The 21656-nt window shown below is 47.5% G+C and overlaps 1 protein-coding gene across 3 annotated transcripts in view; it reads right to left on the reverse strand.

Annotated features, from left to right (window-relative positions):
• Positions 1-21656, reverse strand: part of MPP1 (MAGUK p55 scaffold protein 1) — a 180244-nt gene that overhangs the window by 34478 nt on the left and 124110 nt on the right. For all 3 annotated transcript variants that reach the window (XR_013601724.1, XR_013601723.1, XM_078664065.1), the window contains exon 7: positions 4367-4473. Coding sequence is in view for 1 of the 3 variants with exons in the window: in XM_078664065.1 (XP_078520191.1) it covers positions 4367-4473 (107 nt within the window). In the remaining 2 variants the exon portion in view is untranslated. The remainder of the gene's footprint in view (positions 1-4366; positions 4474-21656) is intronic.

Raw genomic sequence — 21656 nt, forward strand, 5'->3', positions numbered from 1 at the left:
TCGATGAGGGAGCAGATAGGCTGGCATGGTTGGTGTCAGGTCAACTGCTACCTCTCTCCTTTCTGCTTTTTCTGCTCTTCGGTGTCCTCTCTCTTCTTAGGTCCTCAGGACCTGCTTCTCTGGTGCCAGTGACTTCCCTAAATACTGAATTTGTGTGCTTTAGGGGAGGTCAGGGTTGCAGCCAACAGGCTCCTGACCATTGGGGTCGCCAGGCCCCATATATGACCACTTCTGGTGGGAAGTGGGCCTAACCCTGACCCAGAATTCCTAAGTATACCATCACAAAGATGACTACTTCAGAAACAATTGTGTCCACCTCACAGTATCTCACCTTAGAAGTGGTACTACGCTAGAGGTGCATGCCTACCTAGCAAGCTGATTTTCACGCCTGTCCAGGTGCCAAGGGGCTCTAAACAGGGAAGGTGGCTTCCTTGCCTGTGAGGGGAGCCAGATTCACATTCCAAAGGCAGCAGCTTCTTTGAAGCTCACCAGCCCAAGGAGGTGAATCAGCAGATCATCCTGTGGCAGAGGGTGTTACACCCTCTTCACAGACAAGATTTGATCTGGGTCTCCTGAGAGCAAAGGCTCTTACCCTAGGAGTTCAGAACAGCATCTCAGGTGGCAGAAATCAGTCAGCGAACATACCATAAGCTGGTGGGTTTTCAGGGGCACTTCTAAGGTGCCCTCTGGCTGCATGTATTGGTAAATCCAACACTGGCATCAGTGTGTGTTTACCAATACGAGATGTTTGATACCAAACACCTTCAGTGAACCCATCATGCAGCTGAGGACTTCATTTTCACCAGTGCCCACCTGTATTAAAATTGCTTCCCTGTCCACTTGCATTGGCAGTAACTGGACTGACCAGCACAAAGGCATATCTCCGCATGCACGTGTGCCCTCGCATGTAATATTCAGCACCCTGCCTTAGGGCTGTTAGGCCTGCTGTAGGGGTGACTTACAGATATGACATGCAGTGATAGGGAACATGGCACAAAGGCATGTGTGACATGTTGGGGATGATTTATGAGCCCTTGCATCACTTTTGCGCCACTGGTGCGTCACTTTTTGTGTGTGAACAGGGTTGACGCTTGTACTGACGACCTGTTGACCAACTGGAAGAAGATCGTCATCTTCTGATTGTCCTTCGGCTCCAGAAGCTCAATCCTCTGCTTCAGAAACGATGTCGTCCTGCTGTTGTTCTTCGGACTCTAGATCGAGTGGAGCCTCGTCTATGATGAGGTCTAGTGTCGATGAAGAGGACTGCGCCATGACTCTTCGAGCTCGACGGTCTCTGATGGTTTTCTTCGAGCGGAAAGAAGCTCAGGCCTGGCAATCTCGACTCTCCTGCTCTAGGGACAAGCACAGTGGGGGAATTTGTGTCCAAACTGAAGGCACTTATTGAAGGGTGTTCTTTCCATGAGCCAAAGGCCCAATGGCGCAGTTGGGCCCGACGGCCCAGACGAACGCTGAAATCCTGAAGCTCAAACCTTTCTTCGACGCAGGTAACTGGAATCACGATCGAAGACGATACCGATGGTATGATGTAGGAATGGAAGTCGAAAGGAGATCGGTAACGGGACCGAACGAGCCAGATGGCGGAACAAAACAACCTGAAGATGGTGTTGATGCCCCTGCGCACTACGCTCTACAGGAGGAGTCATCTACCAAGCAAAGACTCTTCCAAGACAACAAAGTGTAATCATCCGGGCCCACCACCAGATGGCGATCTATGCACTAGTGTGTGGTCTGCAGCCCAAATGCCTCGAACAAATGTATTTCACAATTAACATAATTATCAATTGAATAATGAAAACTTAATTATTAATTATAATTAATTCACTTCCCACCATTTACCCCAATAAACCACACAACCCACTACAGCACTAATATACAAATAAACTATTAAATTAAATTTAAAAACAACTAACAATTAACAGACTGTATTGAAAAACATTAACAATAATTATACAAACAATTAAAATATACACTAAACTACATACAATTAATTTAAAAGCAATATTATTAACCACAATATTTTCTAAACATTATTAACAACATAGGTATTATTCTTAACATAGATATTTTTAACAGAACAATAATCGGTAGTGATGGTTTCCGTTATCGCACATCGTGTAAACCTTTACAAATTTACTGTGGGTGGATATTGTAAATACAAATCAAAAATTATTCTGGTGGTGGTATAATGGTTTTAAACACCTTGATACAAAAGGTGGCTTTGACAAACTAGAAGAGATCCAGTGAGTTAGTTTCAGTTTAGAAATGCGTTATTTTAAACAATGGGTCTTTAAACAATATAAAAACATATTATAATAAATATTTTAAAACATACAATACAAATGTCACTGACACCTTGAAGGGGCAATTCCTGCCTCACTCCAGCAGCTTACAAATTCCCCATGTATAAAAAACACCCATAATATTCTCAATGATTAAAAAATCTATCTAACAATATATCGTAAAACTAATGCTATAACATAAAAAGTTATTTGGACAATGACCGTCTTTACTTCCGGGCTAATTCTTATCCCACCGTTTCTGTTTCCAGCAAGGACCTTTTTATTGCCTTCATATATTTTGTAATAACGATTGCTTTATCGAGGTTTGGCATGTCAGTAAGAAGTTTAATCGCTAACAGGCGCTCGGTTACACCGTATTATAAAAAGATGGGTTGTAAAAAAAAAATTCCGCTGAAGCAAGAATTTTTGACAGTCCAATATAATATATAAATTGTCACACTCTGTGCCCAGTCCACAGTAGCATTTGCCATCAGATTGTACTATTACTGATTTTCTACATCCATGTGATACACAGGGAGTCGAATCACATAGTGTGACAAACCCAAACACTCAGAGGGGTATTGTGTCACAAAGTACACTGTCCAAATGGTAAGGACTTGTAGGGAGCCCTGTTCGTGTTTATTGTAGAGTGTAGGCAAACGGATAGTCTTCTGATACTGATGATACACAAGCCTGTTCATCCATGAAGAATATTAATTTGTGTATCATCTGTCTCAGAAGACTGTTTGTCTACACTCTACAATAACAAGAACAGTGCTCCATAGATATTTCACTTACTTACCTTAAAATCGATATTGTAGTCACGATATATTTTCACACGATATTTGTGCTTCACGATATTTGAAACTCGATATTTCTGCTCCTCAATCATTTTTGCGATAATTTATCTGAATACCGTGACACAGGTTAGAATGATGCACTTGAGGTAAAGCTCAAGGAATGAGGCAGTGCCTCATTGACAGGAGGTGAGGAGAAAGTGCTTGAGATAGGAAATAAAAGAGTCAGTGCCACAGAGACAGGTGACGATGAAGCACTTGATGCAAGACTTGAAGGAGGCAGTGCCACAAGGACAGTAAGTGAGCATGAGGAGCTTGGGGTAGGAGTTGATGCAGAGAAGCGAACAGCGGACAAAGTGCTTGAGATACGACTCGAGGAAGGAGGTACTGAAGCATTGACAGGAGGTGAGCCTGCATTGCTTTTAGGAAGAGCTGCAACAGAGACAGGAGGTGGGGATGAAGCGATCGAGGTATGGTTTAGGGTGTAGGCTGTCCTCCACAGACAGCTGATGAGGATGATGCAACTGAGGCAAGACTAGCTGCTGAGACAGGACATGAGGACGAGGTGCCTGAAGTAAGATGCAAGGAAGCAGGCAATGCTGCTTTTTAGGCAGTGCTTGTTGCTTGGGGAAAGAAGTGCTGCGGAGACAGGAGGGGCCCGATTCACAGAACTAACTTAATAAAAAATCCTACATTTACTACCATTTTGGTATTTACAGAAGGCACTTACTCATTTCGGTATTCACAGAAGTTAGGACTTCTAACTTTAGGACTCCCAAATACCTTCTGTGAATACCGAAAGTCTTAAAGTTAGGATTTTTCTCAGTTTAGGAGTAGTAAAGTTAGGACTCCTAACTTCTGTGAATACCGAAATGAGTAAGTGCCTTCTGTGAATACCAAAATGGAAGTAAGTTTAGGATTTTGTCTTACGTTAGTTCTGTGAATCGGGCCCCAGGTGAGGACAAAGTGCTTGAGGTAAGGTTTGAGGATGTAGGCAGTACTACACAGAGAGGTAATAAGGATGACCGGCTTGAGATACTCATCGCAGAGAGAGAAGGCGAGGACAGAGTGCTTGGGGTAAGGTTTGAGGCTGTAGCAGTGCTGCAGTGACTGGTAATAAGGATGATACACTCGAGGCACTCATCGCAGAAATAGAAGATGTGGACAAAGTGCTTGAGGTTGGTTTGAGGCTGTAGCGGTAATACAGAGACAGGTAATAAGAATAACACATTTGAGGTACTCGTCGCAGAGAGAGAAGGCGCGCCTTACTTGAGCTGTGCTTCGCCAGATATTTATCCTTGCATTTCTTCTTCTTCCCGAAGGGGCTGCATGTCTGTCCTTGGGTGGGGTCAGCTTGGCTCATACTCGCCACTCGCCTGAAGAGAAAAAACAGATAGGAGAGGTGTGAGGCTTCAAGGTGCTGTGCCCCAATGCATTGGAGATTAACCACCTGTTCAAGCCCTCACTATGCAACCGTACTCGAGGCAGCCACTCTGTGGATCCCCGCTGTATGACAGACTCACTCTCAAATCAGACCTCCCACCCACAAGTCGGGATGGCAAAGCAGGGGCACAGCTGCCCACCCACAATGTACAGCCTGGACTCTATCCTGTACCCATGTCCCTCTCACATCACCACCAGTGAGTCACCTCTCTTTCCCACCTGCGTTGCCACTTACTTTTGATGCACAATCACCACTTCTCGAACTGCAGTCACTCTGATCTGTTTACTGCTCCTCTTCAGAGAAGAGGTGGAAGAGGTGTGGCGCAGCGGCCAGGGTGCCTTACTCTGGATGACGGGATTCACGGTTCAATCGCCGGTGGCAGGTTAGCCCAGCACCATGTGACTCTGGGCAATAGCTCGCTTAATCTTCCTGATGGCCCCCAGCGCCGGGACAGCTCTCCGGAGGTAGCTGTGCGCTTTACAAAGGCTGGTGTTTCATGCCACCTGCCAATCCTTTCTTTGCCACCTGCTATCTCAGCTAAGGTTGTAACCAAACCTAATCATTAACACCAATTAAGCCTAAAATAAAGTCTAACTTTACTACTGAAGTTCAAGTTCAAGTTCAAAAGGTACTTTATTCGGTTTAAATCACAAAAACCATAAAAGTGTACAAGTATTAAAAGGGTCCACAGGTCACCAGGCTGCATAATATGTAATAAAATACAACATAGGTGCAAAACAGGGAGTACCCAATACGATATGCAATACATGGTGACAAGAGTTTAAAAACGACAGCATAAACATTGATCACCTAATTAAAGAATTCATACGATAGTTAACATTTATGGAGAATCAACTAGGACCAAGCGATCTTTTTGCCAAATCTCACTGCTATGGTTAAAAATGTTGCCACATTATAGATTTCCCATATTTCTGTCAAGAGTTGAAGGTACAACAGAGCTGGCTTCACTTGCCTAAAGCCTTTTCCTTTTAACAATGGTATAATGAAGTTTGATCTAATGCCCTTAAAATGATCACAAAAAAACAAGAAATGAACAGTGTCCATAAATGAACATCCGTCGCATTTGCATAGATCTAAATCCCTACTCCTGGTCCAGACAGGGCGGCCAGAAATTAGGAGGTGAATTTTATTCAATCGGAACCTTGTTAGCAAGTACCTATGATTGGCATCATTTACAACTTTGAGGTACAGTTCCGGTTCAGGGCCAGAAGAAACAATCAGCTGATGGGTCCTGACAGAGGGCTTTAGCAGCTCTCTGTCCCCTCTATCCATTTCTCTATTCAGCAAAAAAGTATTTTTGGCCCATTTTAGATCTCCTTTCACCAAGCTGGAAGGTTTATCAAACAATTCGGGCCGACCCAGCTTTTCACACATTTGTTGCACATATTTCAACCAGGGGATCTTTTCCCAGTGATCTAGCAACAAACAATCTTTTAAGATTTCGTGGTTCACTTCAAGTTCTGGGTTTAGCCAAACTGCTAACCATTTTAGAAGGGGGGGCATGGCAGTTTTATCCTCCAAGTAACCCACGCCGCATTCCTGATGAACTATGAAGCTTGCTGTGGATCTTGGGAGGGAAAGAAGTGTTTTTAAAAAGTTGTCCTCTATGACCTGAAGCGATGTAACTGGCCTAAAACCCCACAGATCGGCCCCATACATGGCGATGGCGGTGCATTTGGCAGCATATACTTTTAACACTGCTTCGATGGGCTTCACCCCTAATTTACGAGAGAAGTTCAGCACCGCCGAGATCGAGCGTGCCAAGGCTATTTTTTTCTCTACCATTTGGGGACACCACGTAGAGCCTTCGTCGAAAACAACCCCCAGATAGGGAAATCTAGAGACTCTTGACAGCTTATGTCTGTTACAAAATAATGACATCACATTTATTTTGATCTTTACTTTGTGTCCCACTACCATAACATGGGACTTGCCAAAATTAACACTTAGATCAAGGTTATTCATAAAAACATAAAAAGAGTTCAACAGGCATTGGAGTCCTACAGCAGTTCTGGCTAGGAGGGCAGCGTCATCCGCATACAGTAAGGCAGGCAGGCAGTAAATATTTCCCGGCCTTCGGAATATCCTTGCAAGCAGCACCCAAAACTTTACCTAGGTCATTGATATATAGTGTAAAGAGCAGGGGAGCGAGGATGCAACCCTGCCTCACACCATTGATGATGCTAATTTTTTCAGTGCAGTTCCCCTTTCTGTCGAAACGGACCGTTGCTGTGAGGTCCCTATGGAGGTCTGCTAGGAAATACACTATGTTAGGGTCTATTCCGATGTCAAGGAGCTGGCCCCACAATTTGGATCTGTTAACTCGGTCGAATGCCGAGGACAGATCCATAAAAGCAATAAACAGTGACCCTTGCTTGGCTAAGGTGTACTTTCCGATAAGCAGTTGTAAATTTAGGCTTTGGTCAATAGTACTGCGCCCCTTTCGAAAACCATACTGTAGAGGGGAAAGTGTATTGGTCTCCTCTAACCAATCTGTCAGTTTACCTAGAACCACTCTCCCTAAAACCTTGACTTCAGAATCGATGAGGGATATAGGTCGGTAATTGCCAGGGTCCCCCCGATCCCCTTTTTTATAAATGGGTACGATAACCGACTGCGTCCATGACTCAGGAATGCCTGCCTTCGAAACTCTATTAAAAACATTGGCTAAAACTTTGGACCAAAATAAAATATCAACTTTAAAAAGATCAGAGGGAACGCCATCTGGTCCAGGAGCTTTGTTTCTGGTCATCAGGCTGATGGCCGCTGCCACCTCCTCCTCATTCACAATTAAGGTATAGGGTAATTGGGGGAATGCAGTCAAACCTTCTGCCGCCGTGGTCTCTTTTTCATAAACGGACCTAAAGTGCGAGTGCCATCGATCTTCTTGGATTCCGCAGTCCAATTCATTATTACTGGAATCCGAGAAATAAGGTTGGTTGACCACCGCCCAAAACTTGGCGCTACTCTTTAGGACATCTGTTGAGGTCAGATCAGCCCAGGCGTCCTCTCTAATTTCGCGCCGCCTTTTTTCGATTGAGGTCTTGTATTCTTTCCTGAGGGTGGCCACAAGCCGTTTGTCTACTGGGTTTGACTTAAGTGCAACCTTAAGTTTATGGTTGGCCGCTGAGCAGTTTTTGTCAAACCAGCCATCCTTCCCTTGTGATCTACCTTTACCCTGACGAGTCAGGTTGGAGAAAATGTTGAGGCAAACCTTTTTATACGCCTCCATTACTTCACTGTCTCCAGCCTGATCGTCCATACACAGCGTTAGGTCGTCGCTGCTACTGAGACAAAGGTTACAGAAAAATTCTTCTGGAATTAGTTTGCACCATTTGATTCTGCGTGCTTGGTCTGTCAACCGCATATCATGTTTCCCTACCGGGTTTGGGCAGCTATCCTTAATAACAAATATGTTCTTTGACTTTAGTACAACAGGATTATGATCGCTAAAGTGTGACCCTAGAACTGAGTAGCTGCTGATTTGGACTCCACAGGTACTACTGAGGAATATATAATCGATCACAGAGCCACTGCCACTGCCGTGACCTTTAAACGTGGGAATATCCCCCTCACCCCCAATTGGTAAGACAAACCCATTTTCAGCCAACATTATTTCCAAGAAAATACCCTGCTCTGAATGTTCAAAGTGGGTGTTTTCTTCATCCGGGGTACCAAATAACACGTTGGGGGGATATTTATCCTGGCAACTGTGAATATTGAAATCTCCCATCAACAAGATGACACAATCATGCTCTGCCGACTCTTTAAAATCAACCAAAAAAGCACTTAACATCATCAGGTTACTAACTGGACTGTCCCTGTCAAATGAATTATAAAAGTTTATAACCAAAACATTATGGTAACTCCTATAAGTGATTAGAACTGCGAGGCAATAGGGGCAGCCGGTAGCTATTTGCTTGTATGTCCCAGGGATTCTAGCAGAAATCAGGGTTACCAGTCCCCCTCTAGCTCGCCCCCTCGTTGACTCAACAGCTGGTATAAAAAAAGTAGTAAACCCATCCATTGTCAATAAATTTTGGGTGTCCCAAGTCTCCTGCATAACTATTAAATCCATAGATCCTATAAGATCCCGCCAAATCGGGTCATCCACTTTGTTTTTGAGACCCGCGATGTTCCATGTTGCCATAGTAATGTCCCGGCCACTTCTAACCACATCTATTTTTGTTTGCAATGAAACCCCACCTTTCGCACCCTTGCCGTCAGTGGGGATTGAATCTGGCATCTGCCCATCCAGAATGGTATTTTCCTCTTGCAGAAGGGTGGGGAGGTTGTTGTTGGACCTCTGTCTAACTGCTGAAACCTGTATTTGTCAGTCCACCCAGTCCAGAGCTGGTAGACAATCATAACGATTAGCAATTGGGAGGTTGAAATGATTGTCATACCCGTTAGCAGGCTGGTGGTAATAGAGTGGGTGACTGTTATGGGGCCCAACAGCAAACCCCCCTTGAAACGGTCTTCCTCTTCTTCTCCTGACCGAGTTCCAACCCTCACCCCCACCCTCATCCCAGCCCGGAGGGTGCGCCTCCCACAGGGGGTTAAACCTCTGAGTTGCTTTTCGCTCATGTGGGCCCCTTAACCAACTCCATCTATTGTCTGATTGGTTCCCAGGTAGGTAGAAATAGGAGAGGGGCCTAGCAGTAACAGTGCTTACATGATATCTAGAGGATCCTCTACATATATATTCTACCGCATGTGTGTTCTCAAAAGTGACCACCACGCAATCCCCTTGTAAGGTTTTTCTGTTCCCTCCCACCCATGGGGTTCTTTCCACCATTAGAATATTACTTAGTGTTGGAAATGGGATCCCTGGCTGACCAGGGCTTTCGCCAAAGTCAGTCAGAGACCACCACCCCCAAGTCAGGGCAAGGGAGTTACACGCCAAGATAACCCCTACTCACCCTCTAGGTAACGTGGCGCGAGCAGCAAGGCTAAACTTGGAGGCGATGTAGGCTAAGTATTTGCGCACGCACCCCAGCAACAACAACCAAAGGCCCACCACAAAGGAAACTCCACACAAGGTTATATAAAAAATAGCCTTTGTATTACACCAAAACACATTAGATAAAACACACACTTTACAATGTGCCAGAGGCACGGGCAGAATTTACAGGGGATATGTACAAGACAGGGCCACCTGGACCACTGTCAGGAATCAGAAGTAGCACTTTCAGAAATAGCACTTAGTACATAGAATATAGCACAAAATAGCACACAACCAGTAATCACTGGTAACCAGGACCTCACTAGCACCACCTGTACTAGGGAGAAAACAACCACCTATGTATCACAATACCTGTAGGGGTGTAAGAACATAACACATGATGCAATGCATAACATTCATTCAGAGGTGTAAGGAAGGAAAACACATGATGCATCACAATACATTCAGAGGTGTAAAAACAATAATAATTGCGCCAATCTCACAAGTCACCACCTGTGACTGTCCATGTGTCCCAATGTCAGGGCCTAAACGGAGCAGCTGCCCACGAAGTGCTGGGCAGCTGTGTGAGACAATACTGGGGCCAACGTGGGAGCCTCGCTGGGCTCGGTGCCCCAGAACAAAGATGTGCCCCCTAGAGCCTCTCTGAGCTCTCAATGACACATGCGCTGTGGAGCCTCTCTGGGCTCTTAGTAAACCAATGGCCCCTGAGCCTCTCTGGGCTCTGAATACACAGGTGCAGCCTCACTGGGCTGTGGGGGTCCCTCACGGGGGACCCGGGACACTGGGAGTGCCTCAAGCCTCTCTTAGGCTCGAGCACAAATGCGGGCGTGTTGGAGTCCCCCTCCTGGGGACTCGAAGCACAAGGAAATGCCCCCTGAGCCCTCTTAGGGCTTTAGACCACACTGGCTGCCAAGAGCCTCGCAGGCTCTCAAGAATCACAGGCGCGAGGTCGCGCTAAGGAGAGGGGGCGGACACCGGCAATGTGTCCCGACGCCCCCCTCTCCCCTTTCCAAGCACCAGCACTCACCGGGACGTGACGCTGCAGCTTTCCTCTGCCCGGCGGCTCTTCACGGGAGCTCCCGCTCCTCAGGGGCTCCCTTCCCACACTTCTGCCTCTTGTGGGCGGCGGGGCTCTCCTCTCCGCAACGGGGCCCCGCCGGCACCTTCCCGCCGCCTCTCCTCGCTGCTAGGCTCTCCTCTCCGGCGGCGAGGCGGGACTTCCGGTTGCTTCCCCCCGGGGCCGCGCACGGATTGGCCGGCCGGCCCTTCACTTCCGGGTCACCGCGGGCAGCGCGGCGGCCCGATTCAGGCAGGCAGGCGGGGGATGAATTTACCGAGGGGTGGCCTCCCTCGAGGTAAATTATAAATCAAAACAGCGGCAATGTCCCGGGCAGGGTGGGCACCTGCCAGGGGACTCCAAAATCAGCAAAAGCGGCGTGGGCAGCCGCGGAAGGACAACGACAGCGCTCCCAGCGCTCAGCTGATAAGCAAAGCGCTTCTGAGCGCTATGGCCGCAAATAAAGCGCTTCAAACGCTTCAGGGGTAAGAGAAAGCGCTCTCAAGCGCTAAGGGCCACAAGGAAGCGCTTCCAAGCGCTAGAGGCAAAGTTCAGGCCCCAAAGTCCTTGTAGGCAGGCAGGGGGGCAGGGCTGGGCCCAGAGCCAGCACACTGGGTCTCCAGGCAGGGAGACAGTCCAAGTGGCGGTCCTCTGGCCCAGCGACAGCAGCAGCAGCCCCCTCAGGATCCTGGAAGAGAACAACTTCAGTGGGGACACAGCCCCATTTTTATACAGTGCATTCCTTTGTTCAAGGGTGCAGAGTGGGGGCGCAACCAGTCGCAGCTGGTTCTTGAGTACTCTGTTTACCTCAACCACCCTCTCTATTCACTGGCAGGGCTTGGGTCATTAGACACACCACAGGGGGGCGGAGCCAGCATTGTGTGGGGAAAACCCAGCCCATCCAGGACACAGGTACACTCCTCCCACACATCACTCATGCTAATCTCCCACTCACCACCGGGCAGACCCATCCAGACTTCCTGGAGCCTGGCATGCCAGCCAGCTCCAGCCAATCACACGCCAGCACCCTCACAGCACACGTACAGCCATGTCTAGAAATGGCGCTTCGCTACTAGACACATACATGCTGCATACACCATCTCGCAGCATTCACTCTCACGAGTTCACACATACCAGACTCAAGCCTGTACACCCCACGCATCAGGAACTACCAGGGACACCTACATTCCCCATGCATTCCTATGGGCGGGCAGGCCTAGCTCAGCACATGCACTCAGAGTGCGCACGCACTTTCCACTGGGACACAGTGAAAGTGCGCAGAATCCAAAAATCACCATCTCCAGGTCACCATTTCAAGCAAAAAGTCTCGGGGTGAACCTGCCCTAAGGGCCAAAGTCCAACACTTAGCATATTTGGCGGTAAGGGATGATTTTTGGAGAGCCAGTGGCACTCTTTATTTTTAAGGGCCTGGTGGGATTCTACTTCAGAAGATGGAATTTCAGTGACTCCAGTGAGAATCACTACGTAGGGGCAAGCATCTGGAGGAAGATGGATATTTCTACGGGTCATTGCCTTCACTCTAGGGGTCGGGTCAGGGTTTGGGATCGGCAGGGTAGGATCATTTGGTTTAACTTGGGGAATTGACTTGGGTTTAGTTGAATTCTCGAGTTGTTTTGACTCAGTGGCCTTGGGTTTAGTGCCTCCCAAATTTGGAGTACTACTAGTGTTCCTAGGGACATTGTTGTTAGCCACAGTAACACTTTTACCAGCCGAAGATGACTTATTGGCTGTGTTAGCAGTGTGGGATGTCTTGGTGTTTAAAGTGAAACTTGGGGCACTTATATCCTTATGGATGTTCATCAAGATAGTTTCTAAGCTGCGTAATCTGACCTCTATGGGTTCAAGTAGGGATTTTAATATCTTAAAGATGTTATCATTATTAACCGTACATGACCCACTCCCATCCTGGCTATGTTCGGGTAAGTTAGTGACTTTTCCACTGAGTTCAAGAATTTCCTCCAGACTTTTATCAACGATAGTGTCGTCTGGAAAGCTTAGAGGCAAACCTATATATGTGTCGAGTGCACCCCCCTGATATCATTGCCACAAACTGCCGAGTTATTATTCACAGTTAGCGGGTCTAAGATGATGTTATTTCGATTTTGGGCGGGTTGTGCTTTCTTCCCTTTGAGGGTGGTGAGTTTATTTGCCTTCTGTTTAGGGATTGCCCCTTCTTTCACTCCCCTTTGATTCGTGGCACTTGCCCGGAGTGAGTTATCTAGTTCAGTTCTGTCTAAGCCACACTCTGTCAAAAGGTTAAGGTTGGGAGTAGCTTCTAAGCCCATTTGTGAGCTTGAGATTTCAAGATCACCAGTGTCCCCAGTGTTATGTGCAATTGCGAGTGTATTGAGACGGGACTCGGGGTTAGGCGTGCATGCCTGAGCAATAAGGCCTAGAGAAGATCTCTTGGCCATAGCTAGGTCTTGTGACACCCTCCTGTCCAGAAGTACTATCCCCTCATCAATCAGTGCATTAGTGCGAACAATGAAGTCATCCAGAGTCCCAGTTAACTTTTTCGCTCCTGCGACAGCCATACTTCTGGTCTCCCGACAATTCATGACACTCCCCAGTACTAAATTCAAATGACTCTTTGTATTAAAAACAGTTCGATGACAGGCCCATGCAATAAGTGCTTAACAATCAATAACGTCCAATGACCCACTATCCAATGCTTGGATATTTGGCAGACTTACAGTTTCTGTGTCCAATGGTCACTTGGGCTGGAGGTAATAGGGCAGGGATGGTGGCCCAGGCCAGGCTCCTCAGGCCTCTGAGGGCCACAGAGGGCCCGCTCTTTGCCCGGTCTTCGCCCCGGGCTGCGTCCCGCGCTGCGGGAGGTCCGTCCCAATATATAGTGAGTAAGTGTTATGGGCGGTGGGCGGGCCAACAGGGAGAGCGGACCGGAAGCTGTTACTCGGTCACGCAGGGACTCCTGGGAAATGGAGTCCCTGCTACGCTCGCAGCCCTGCTGCAGGCCTCTGCCCAAGTCCTGCGCGGTTCTGCGCCCAGTCAAGATGCAAGCTTCTGCCCCTCTCGATTTACAACGTGGCGGCACCCGCGGAGCGGGTGCGGCGAGGTCCGGCGGCAGGTCAAGGTATGGTCGTGATGAATTAAGCGCCTCCTGGCAAATGCGCTCTGTATAGGTAAGGTGTCCCTTTACTACTCGTAAATGCCCTTTGTGAATATCAATAGTCGTAAAGTTAGACTTTTGTCACAGTTTACCTTTGTGAATTGGTCCCAGTGTTTTTCCGGTGTTTATGGAAGGTTTTGCTTTTATTATTACCTGTTTTCTGCACTCATAGAGCATGGTATATAGACAGTGTACATACAGTATATATGAGGTCCAAATATATTTTTACAAATCAAAGTTATTGTAGTTCACCATACAATACTTCTTCAGTGAGTCTTTGGTCAGGCACGCTCGTTCTTTCTTTCCCATGTAAACTTGTATCTGTGAAAAGGCCCTCTCAGCACTGGCACTTGAGACGGGCAACTCCAAAATAGCCAGTCCACAATTTGCTAACTCTGTCCACTGACACAGCTTTTCATGCTAATAGTGGTGCACCTGAGCATTGTGATTCTCTGGGAAAGGTTCTGCAACATATGCATTGAACTGGGCGCATTTGCCCTCAGAGTTATTGAAGCGGTCAAAAAAGAAGCAGCACTTTTGAAAACCCTGAGAACATTTCCCTTAATGGAAGGGATCTAGAACTTGTGCAGAGTACCACAGAGAGGCTTCTTTGAAGGAACGTTTCTATGCATCACTGAAAGCCAAGTTCCTGAATTGCTCTTCAACTTTTTTGCTTACCAAGTGGCAAGCACGCTAACATAGAATATGTTGCAAAGCCAAAGTCACTAAAAGTGTAGCCCACCAATTATGTGGAACACTTGGTAGGCAAGGATGTTTCAGACTCTAGTTTTTTATGTACACTACATCAGTCTTGTTTCCATGTAAAAATCTAAGAATGCAGTAGAGTGTAAAAACATCTCACATCACTATCGATATGCGACCGAAGATCCTCACATTTCTTGCCTTTGGCATCACTCAGCAAAAATTCTGTAAACAGCAGCTATATGGATAACATAGCATTCACCGCCTCAATGACTGAGAACCACCAGCTAAGTGACACAGTTGGGATGTCACTTTCTTTTTCCTTTAATGCCGCACAAAGCACAAAATGACAAATATTTGCATTTGAGTTCCCACGCATAACAAAACAATGCACCTCAATGGACTAAAACGTCAATAGCATTCTTCTTTAACTCTGAAGATTGTAAAGAGGCTTTCAGCGTACCATCTAGCAAGTGGCAAGGATCTCTTATAGGGAAGCACTTCAGCTCAAGTATCGATTTTGACAGGTGATCACACTTTTTTTTCATAAACGTAGCTGAATCACTGCAAGTTCAGAAGATATAACTCCAATCTTTGTTGAACTTGGTAAGAACTTTATGCAGCAGCATGCTATGTGACACTGCGTTCCTTGTTTTCCAAAAGGCTGGTGTCATGTTTTCATCACTATCCCATATGCTTTGTGACTGCACCCTTTTCACATGTACTGGTCACTACACCTTGCATTGAAGGTTTAAAGCCTGGGGTGTTTGGCAATTCACCTACTATCAATACTGACTCACTAGAAAAGTGGGCTGATGTAGCAAGGGTTTGTACCCATTATCTGGGGGTAAATGTGATGGTACATATTGGGAAATATTCTTATGAAACCAGACATTTTACCTATCGGTGAAAGACCAAACTTATCCAAAAAATCAAATATAATTTTGATATTTCCTGATTCTCTACAGTTTATAAAATAATTAAATATGCTGCTAAACCCTGCATCGTTAGACCAAAGACCACAAAACTGAGAAAAGTTAAAGGAAGACGAAGGAAAATGCTACTTACCCAGTTTACTCTCCTTTTACTTTCTTTGAATGACAATTAGTTTGTGGTTGAGCATGTGTTTTTTCACAGTTTATATGTTTACACTGGTGAGGGCTATTTCCCTTTCAGTGGGGTTTTATCAGTTAGGATAAGTTTTAACCTAAAATTGGACAGCCTACATATAATCCATGTAACAGCACAATGGTTGAATTGTTCATATTCTTTACCATTCTTGTGATGCTGATTACTTTGTTTTGTTTCCTTGCATTGATAATTGCAGCGCAGGTATTTTACACAGGAATCTTATTGCTTCAATAAATGTTTGAAATGCCAATTCAAGTATTTCTTGTGTCTTCCCTTTGGGCATGCATCAGTTTCCAAATGAAAGGGCTTAGAACGGTTTGCCCAATTTCCTTGGAGAGTCAGGGGAGTCATGAACATACCACCTGTTACCCGGCTAGGTTAAGGGTACACGTGGTGCACTGTGAGCTAGCCAGGACTAAGGCCAACAGATTCGGATGGTGTGCGTGGACTCAGTCTCGCACAGTGTTGATGTTCATGTTGTCCAAAAACACACAGTTTTACTGAAAAAGTACGAACCGTACAACAGAGTGGAGTACGGGGAGTAGAGTGTCGTAGATTGGAGTACAGGAGATAGAGTGTCGTAGAGTGGAGTTGTTGGAGTAGTGTCATAGAGTGGAGTAGGGGGAGTAGAGTCTCGTAGACTGGAGTAGAAGAAGGTAGTGTTCAGTGGCGCAGAGTGTCGTAGATTACAGTGGTGTAGACTGTCGTAGAGTGGAATGGGGTGGAATAGGGTGGAGTGGGTTGGATTTGATTGAGGTAGAGTGGGGTGAATTAGATTGGATGATGGGGTGGATTGAAGTGGAGCAGAGAGGGGTGAATTAGAGTGGGGTAGAGCAGGATGGATTGAAGTAGAGTAGAGTAGATTGGCATGGATTGGAGTTTGGTGGATTGGAATAACGTGGGGTAGATTGGAGTGGGGTGGACTGAATTGGAGTGGGGTGGGTGGGAGTGGAGTGGGGCGGGTTGGATTGGATTGTAGTGGGGTGGACTGGGTTGGATTGGGATAGAGTGGGGGGTTGGATTTTAGTGGGGTGGATTGGAATGCAGTGGGATGGATTGGAATGCAGTGGGGTTGATTGGAATTATTATTATTATTGTTATTGGGACATTTGTAAAGCGCTGCGTTACGCGCACCGGCGTGTCCGCGCGCTGAAAGTGAGAGAGGCAGCAAACAGGGAGCACAGTAGCTTAATAGTCATTTACTTCGCATAGAGGTGGGTTTTTAATTTCGCTCGAAACCTCGCTTCTTCAGGTTCCAGACGCAAGTCCACTGGAAGTTTATTCCAGTAGTTTGCCGCTAGACACCTGAAAGATCTGCCTCTCATGCGCGCTTTCTTCACCCTGGGGACCCTAAGCAGATCCCCATCAGCGGATCTGAGCGCTCGAGCGGGTATATAAGCTTCAACCAGTTTCCTCAGTGGTCGAGGAGCCCTATCATACAGGATACGGTGACACGTGCAGAGGGCTTTATATTCAACTCTGCGCCTCACCGGAAGCCAATGTAGCTTCTGCAGTGCCGCCTTCGAAGGCGCCCTATTGGGCAGCCTGAGGATCAGACGAGCTGCCGCATTTTGCAGTACTTGGAGGCGAGCCATGCTCTTCTCAGGCACCCCCAGGTAAAGCAAATTCCCGTAATCCATCCTGGCGGTTACCAAAGTATGTACCAGGGTTTGGCGAGCTTCCATCGGCAGTAGGTCCAGGACTTTCCTCAATCTTTTCAGTACCCCAAAACATACGCCAACCACACGGTTGATCTGGGGCCCGAAAGGGAGACCTGCATCAAACCATACCCCTAGATTTTTTGCCTCCTGGCAAGGGGTGGGGGTTGGTCCTAAACAGGGTGGCCACCATGCCGATGACCATGCAGACTGGGCTCTCCCTACCACCAGCACCTCTGTCTTGTTGCCATTGAGTTTTAAACAATTGATGGCCATCCAGTCGGCAAGTTCTTTCATGCACGACCGGAAGCCATCTGCAGCAAGACAGGGTGCGTGTGACAGGGAGATGACCAGTTGCGTATCATCGGCATATGATACCAATTGGAGACTATAGTTCTCCACAATGGAGGCTACCGGCGCTACATATAAATTAAAAAGGGTTGGACTCAGGGACGAGCCCTGAGGCACGCCCTGGCCCAAAGGTACCCCTTTTGAATAGCAGTCGCCTTGCCTCACTTGAAAGCTTCTTCCCGTGAGGAAGGCCTGGATCCACCTCAGCGCGGTGTTGGTGATCCCACCTCTGTTCAGACACTGTAGCAAGGTGGTATGTGCTACAGTGTCGAACGCCGCGCTGAGGTCTAACAGGATCAAGGCCATCGTTTGCCCCTTATCTACGCCCTGTCTCAGATGTTCCGTTGCCATGAGAAGGGCGGACTCGGTAGAATGGCGCGGTCTAAAGCCAAACTGTGTGGCATGGAGCAATCCCATCTCCTCCACATGTTTCATGATTTGGGTGTTAACCACCTTTTCCGCCACTTTGGACAGAAAAGGCAGGAGAGAAATGGGCCTCAGATTTTCCAACACCTCAAAACCAATGTGGGATTTCTTCCGGAGAGGGAGTACCACAGCCTGTTTCCACCCTTCAGGTAACATACCCAATTTGAAGGAGGTATCCAGGACATGCCTTATGTAAGGCTCCAGCACTTCCAGGCTGTCCCCCAAACGTTTAGGGGACACCGGGTCCAAGGGGGAGCCCGATTTGACAGAGAGGCATACCCTGACTAGCTCTTCAGGAGGGGGGGTGCTAAAGTTCGTGAGGGACCCCTCTGTCTCCATGCCCTCCGATGTTGCCACAAACTCAACCCCTACAGGGGGAGGATTAGGAAAAGTCGAATACATTTTCTCAACTTTGGTGGAGAAATATTCGGCAATTCGATCGCAAGTTTCGGTCGAACAACTCTCTGGGTCTGCCGATGAGTCTAGGATAGTCAAAGACTTATAGATACTAAAAAGTTCTTTGGCCGAGTTTTTTGCCCCTAAAATTTGTCCTGCATAGAAGGCTGCCTTAGACTTTTTAATCAGCCTATGATGCTGCCGCCTTTTTTCTAGGAACAGTTCCCTAGCCTGGGTATCATATGACACCCTCCACACTCTTTCGGCTCGCCTGCATTGCGCCTTTGTTTGCCTCAGCTCTCCACTAAACCATGGGGCAGATCTTTCTTTACGGCCGGATGCAAATGTTCGACAGAGTGGGGCGGTCTGGTCCAGCGCTTGAATAATGCGCTTATTGAGGTTCGAAACCGCCGTTTCAATATCCTCCCCTCCAGGTTGGCCGTCTCTAATCAGAGCATGATTAAAATCCTCCAATGCGAACTTAGCCCACTTCCTCCTTAAATAATTTAAGGGTGCCTGACTGGGTTTAGTGGTTTCAGGGGTCTTTATAGAAAAGACCACCAGAGAATGGTCTGTCCAGGGGATTGGTTCAATAGTGGACACTTCAACCCCTTCCCAGTTAGCAAAAACCGGGTCCAGGAGGTGCCCCTGCCGGTGTGTGGGGCTCGAGAACTTAAGTTCAAGCTGAAGGGCTTGAATATCCCGGCAAAATTCCTCCACTCCTTTATCCTCTGGGCAGTCTAGGTGCAAATTCAAATCGCCCAATAGGAGGAATGTGTCCCTACGCAACGTTGCCTCTGTTAAGTTTTCTAACAGACTCTCCCTGAACTTGGCGCAAGGCCCTGGGGGTCTATAAACCAAAAAGCCTTTGATCGTCTTGCCCCCATTAACTTGTATAGTGAAAGCTCCCACCTCACTCTCAGCAACCAGCGTGCTTTCCAACAAACATCCCAAGGGTTTCCTAAAAATAATTGCAATCCCCCCCCCCTCCCTACTGGCCTGTCCTGCCTAACCATCGAGTAGCTCTCAGGCATAGCCTCGATGATGTCCGAATCAGAGAACTGGTCTAACCATGTCTCCGCGATGAACAATAGGTCAAACTTTCTCTCCGCAAGCAACTCGAAAATGTCGATTCTGTGCCTGCGCAGTGACCTCACATTAAGGAGACCACAGTTAAGAGCAGCAAGCTCCCCGGCGTCTGGCAGCATGGTGGTAAAGCAAAAGCCACAATGAGCACAGTCTATGTCATCACTGGACATACCGTGCCTGCATGATGGTAAAGTGGACGGACATAATCTGAGGAGCTGCTCCCTATCCCAGCAGATCTTCACAGCCGGACCAGGGGTTATCACCCTAGCCCGCCGTCGGCCGCGGACGGGCGCAGACGGGCTCGACTTTGGCGACTTCGGCGCGCCTTCGTCGCGCCCGCTGCGCTCGTCCGCTGCGCTTCCGGGGGTACATCCTCCTTTTAACGCCCTCAGCCCGTCTGCCTCACACCCACTAGACCGCTAACCGGTCACTCACAGGCGGAAGCGGAAGTGACTGTCTCTCACCTCCACGCCCTCCGCTCAACGGTGCTAGCCACCCTGTCGGACCGAGGCGTGGAGGAGGGAAGACAAGACAGCCACCCCAAAGCGCCGGTAAGTCGGGGAACACGGGCACGGGGGACACGGGGGGGATTCATGAAGCCTCAGCGCACTAAAGCCTTGACCCCAGCGGAATCTCCGCAAAAAGTACAGCCACGAAGCAATCCGGGTAAACAAAGTGAAATTAAAAGTTTAAAATGCAGCACAGTTTAAAAACGCAGCGTTACCGCTATGGATCACTCTGACTGCGCGCAAAGCAGCTGTGAGCCCTGCCACTGCTCACTCACCGCCCACTCACTCAATGCAGTGGGGTTGATTGGAATCCAGTGGGGTTGATTGGATCGGTGTGGGGTGGACCAGTGTGGGGTGGATTGGACTCATTGGGGTGGATTGGATTTGATTGGGGTGGATTTGATTGAGTGGGGTGTATTGGATTGGGATGGTATAGATTGGATTGGAGTGTGGCGGATCGGATTGCGACAAATTGGACCTGATTTGGGTGGGGGAATGCTTTGTTCCACCAGCAGAATTGGTGGAAATTTGATCATGCTGCATTACTCTTTAGCGCATGTTACTCTAACTCGGAGCCAAATTCTGCCAATTCCTGCATGGTGGAATTTTTCTCTTGCAAGGCTCCAGAAAGTGCGGGCTGGAGAGCGAGCTCTGGCATGCCCTACAGTGATTGTCAAACACGGGTGGTGGTGGGTGGTCGCGAGCAGCTGCGGTCAGAGGGCTGCTGTCCGATTAGATTTTGCTATAGCTTTATTCAGTTTTCTACTCGAGCAGGAGCAAAATCAACTCGAAAGTCCACGCACTATTGCGCAATGTATGGTGCTGATTTTCATAGCTGCTCGCGCTACAGGTGCCCATTGGCGGAACTCTGCGGAATCTTGCAGAGTTTTTATGTAACTCAACGGAATTACTGAGAGTCAAATTCCAGGTGTTCCACCCGCCCCTAGTGGTTTGGTGTGGGGCGGATTGGATTGAGGAGATTGGGTGCATTGGAGTCGGGTGCATTGAGGTGTACGGCATGATTATGTGTTAAGGCATCATTTTAGAAATTACACATAAGAAAGAAACGATGCCGCTTTGCAATATTTAGAACGTGATAATCGTCATCCTTTGAGAACAGTGCCCATGAGCAAAATCAAAACAAAACATGAGTCTGCAAAGTGAGAAAAGAGACTTGGCAAAATAAAAGAAAGTTAACTATAGAAAATAAATGTTAGAAATTTTGTTTGTCCTGCTGGGCACGTTTTGCCTGCCACATTGACTTCCAAAATAATTTATGGACCAACCATGAAAATGCCGATTTAACTCCGTGGCTTGCCAATAAAGCTGGCATGCAGCTAAAAGCGAGTTCCCTTTACCTGAACCCTGGGTTAAGTACAGTTCTCTTACCATTATCTGCTTAATACATGAGTGCACACTCTCAAGTCGGCGGCCTTCTGTATGAAGCTGTGTGAGGAAATTGGGTGTATTATATGAGCTGGAAGTGCAACCTCACCGTGGAATACACTTACCAACCCCTTTAGGGCCTTTGGGTTTCGTCTGTCAAACCCTCAGCTCAATCCTCGGTAGTTTTGGCACTGAGCAGCCAGGAACAATTGTTAAGCATTTAAAACAGCACCAAACCAATTGAAAAGGAAATCGCCATTACAGGTGGGGGA

This window comes from Lissotriton helveticus, chromosome 10 (assembly GCF_964261635.1).
Source record: "Lissotriton helveticus chromosome 10, aLisHel1.1, whole genome shotgun sequence".
Classification (NCBI taxonomy): Eukaryota; Metazoa; Chordata; class Amphibia; order Caudata; family Salamandridae; genus Lissotriton; species Lissotriton helveticus.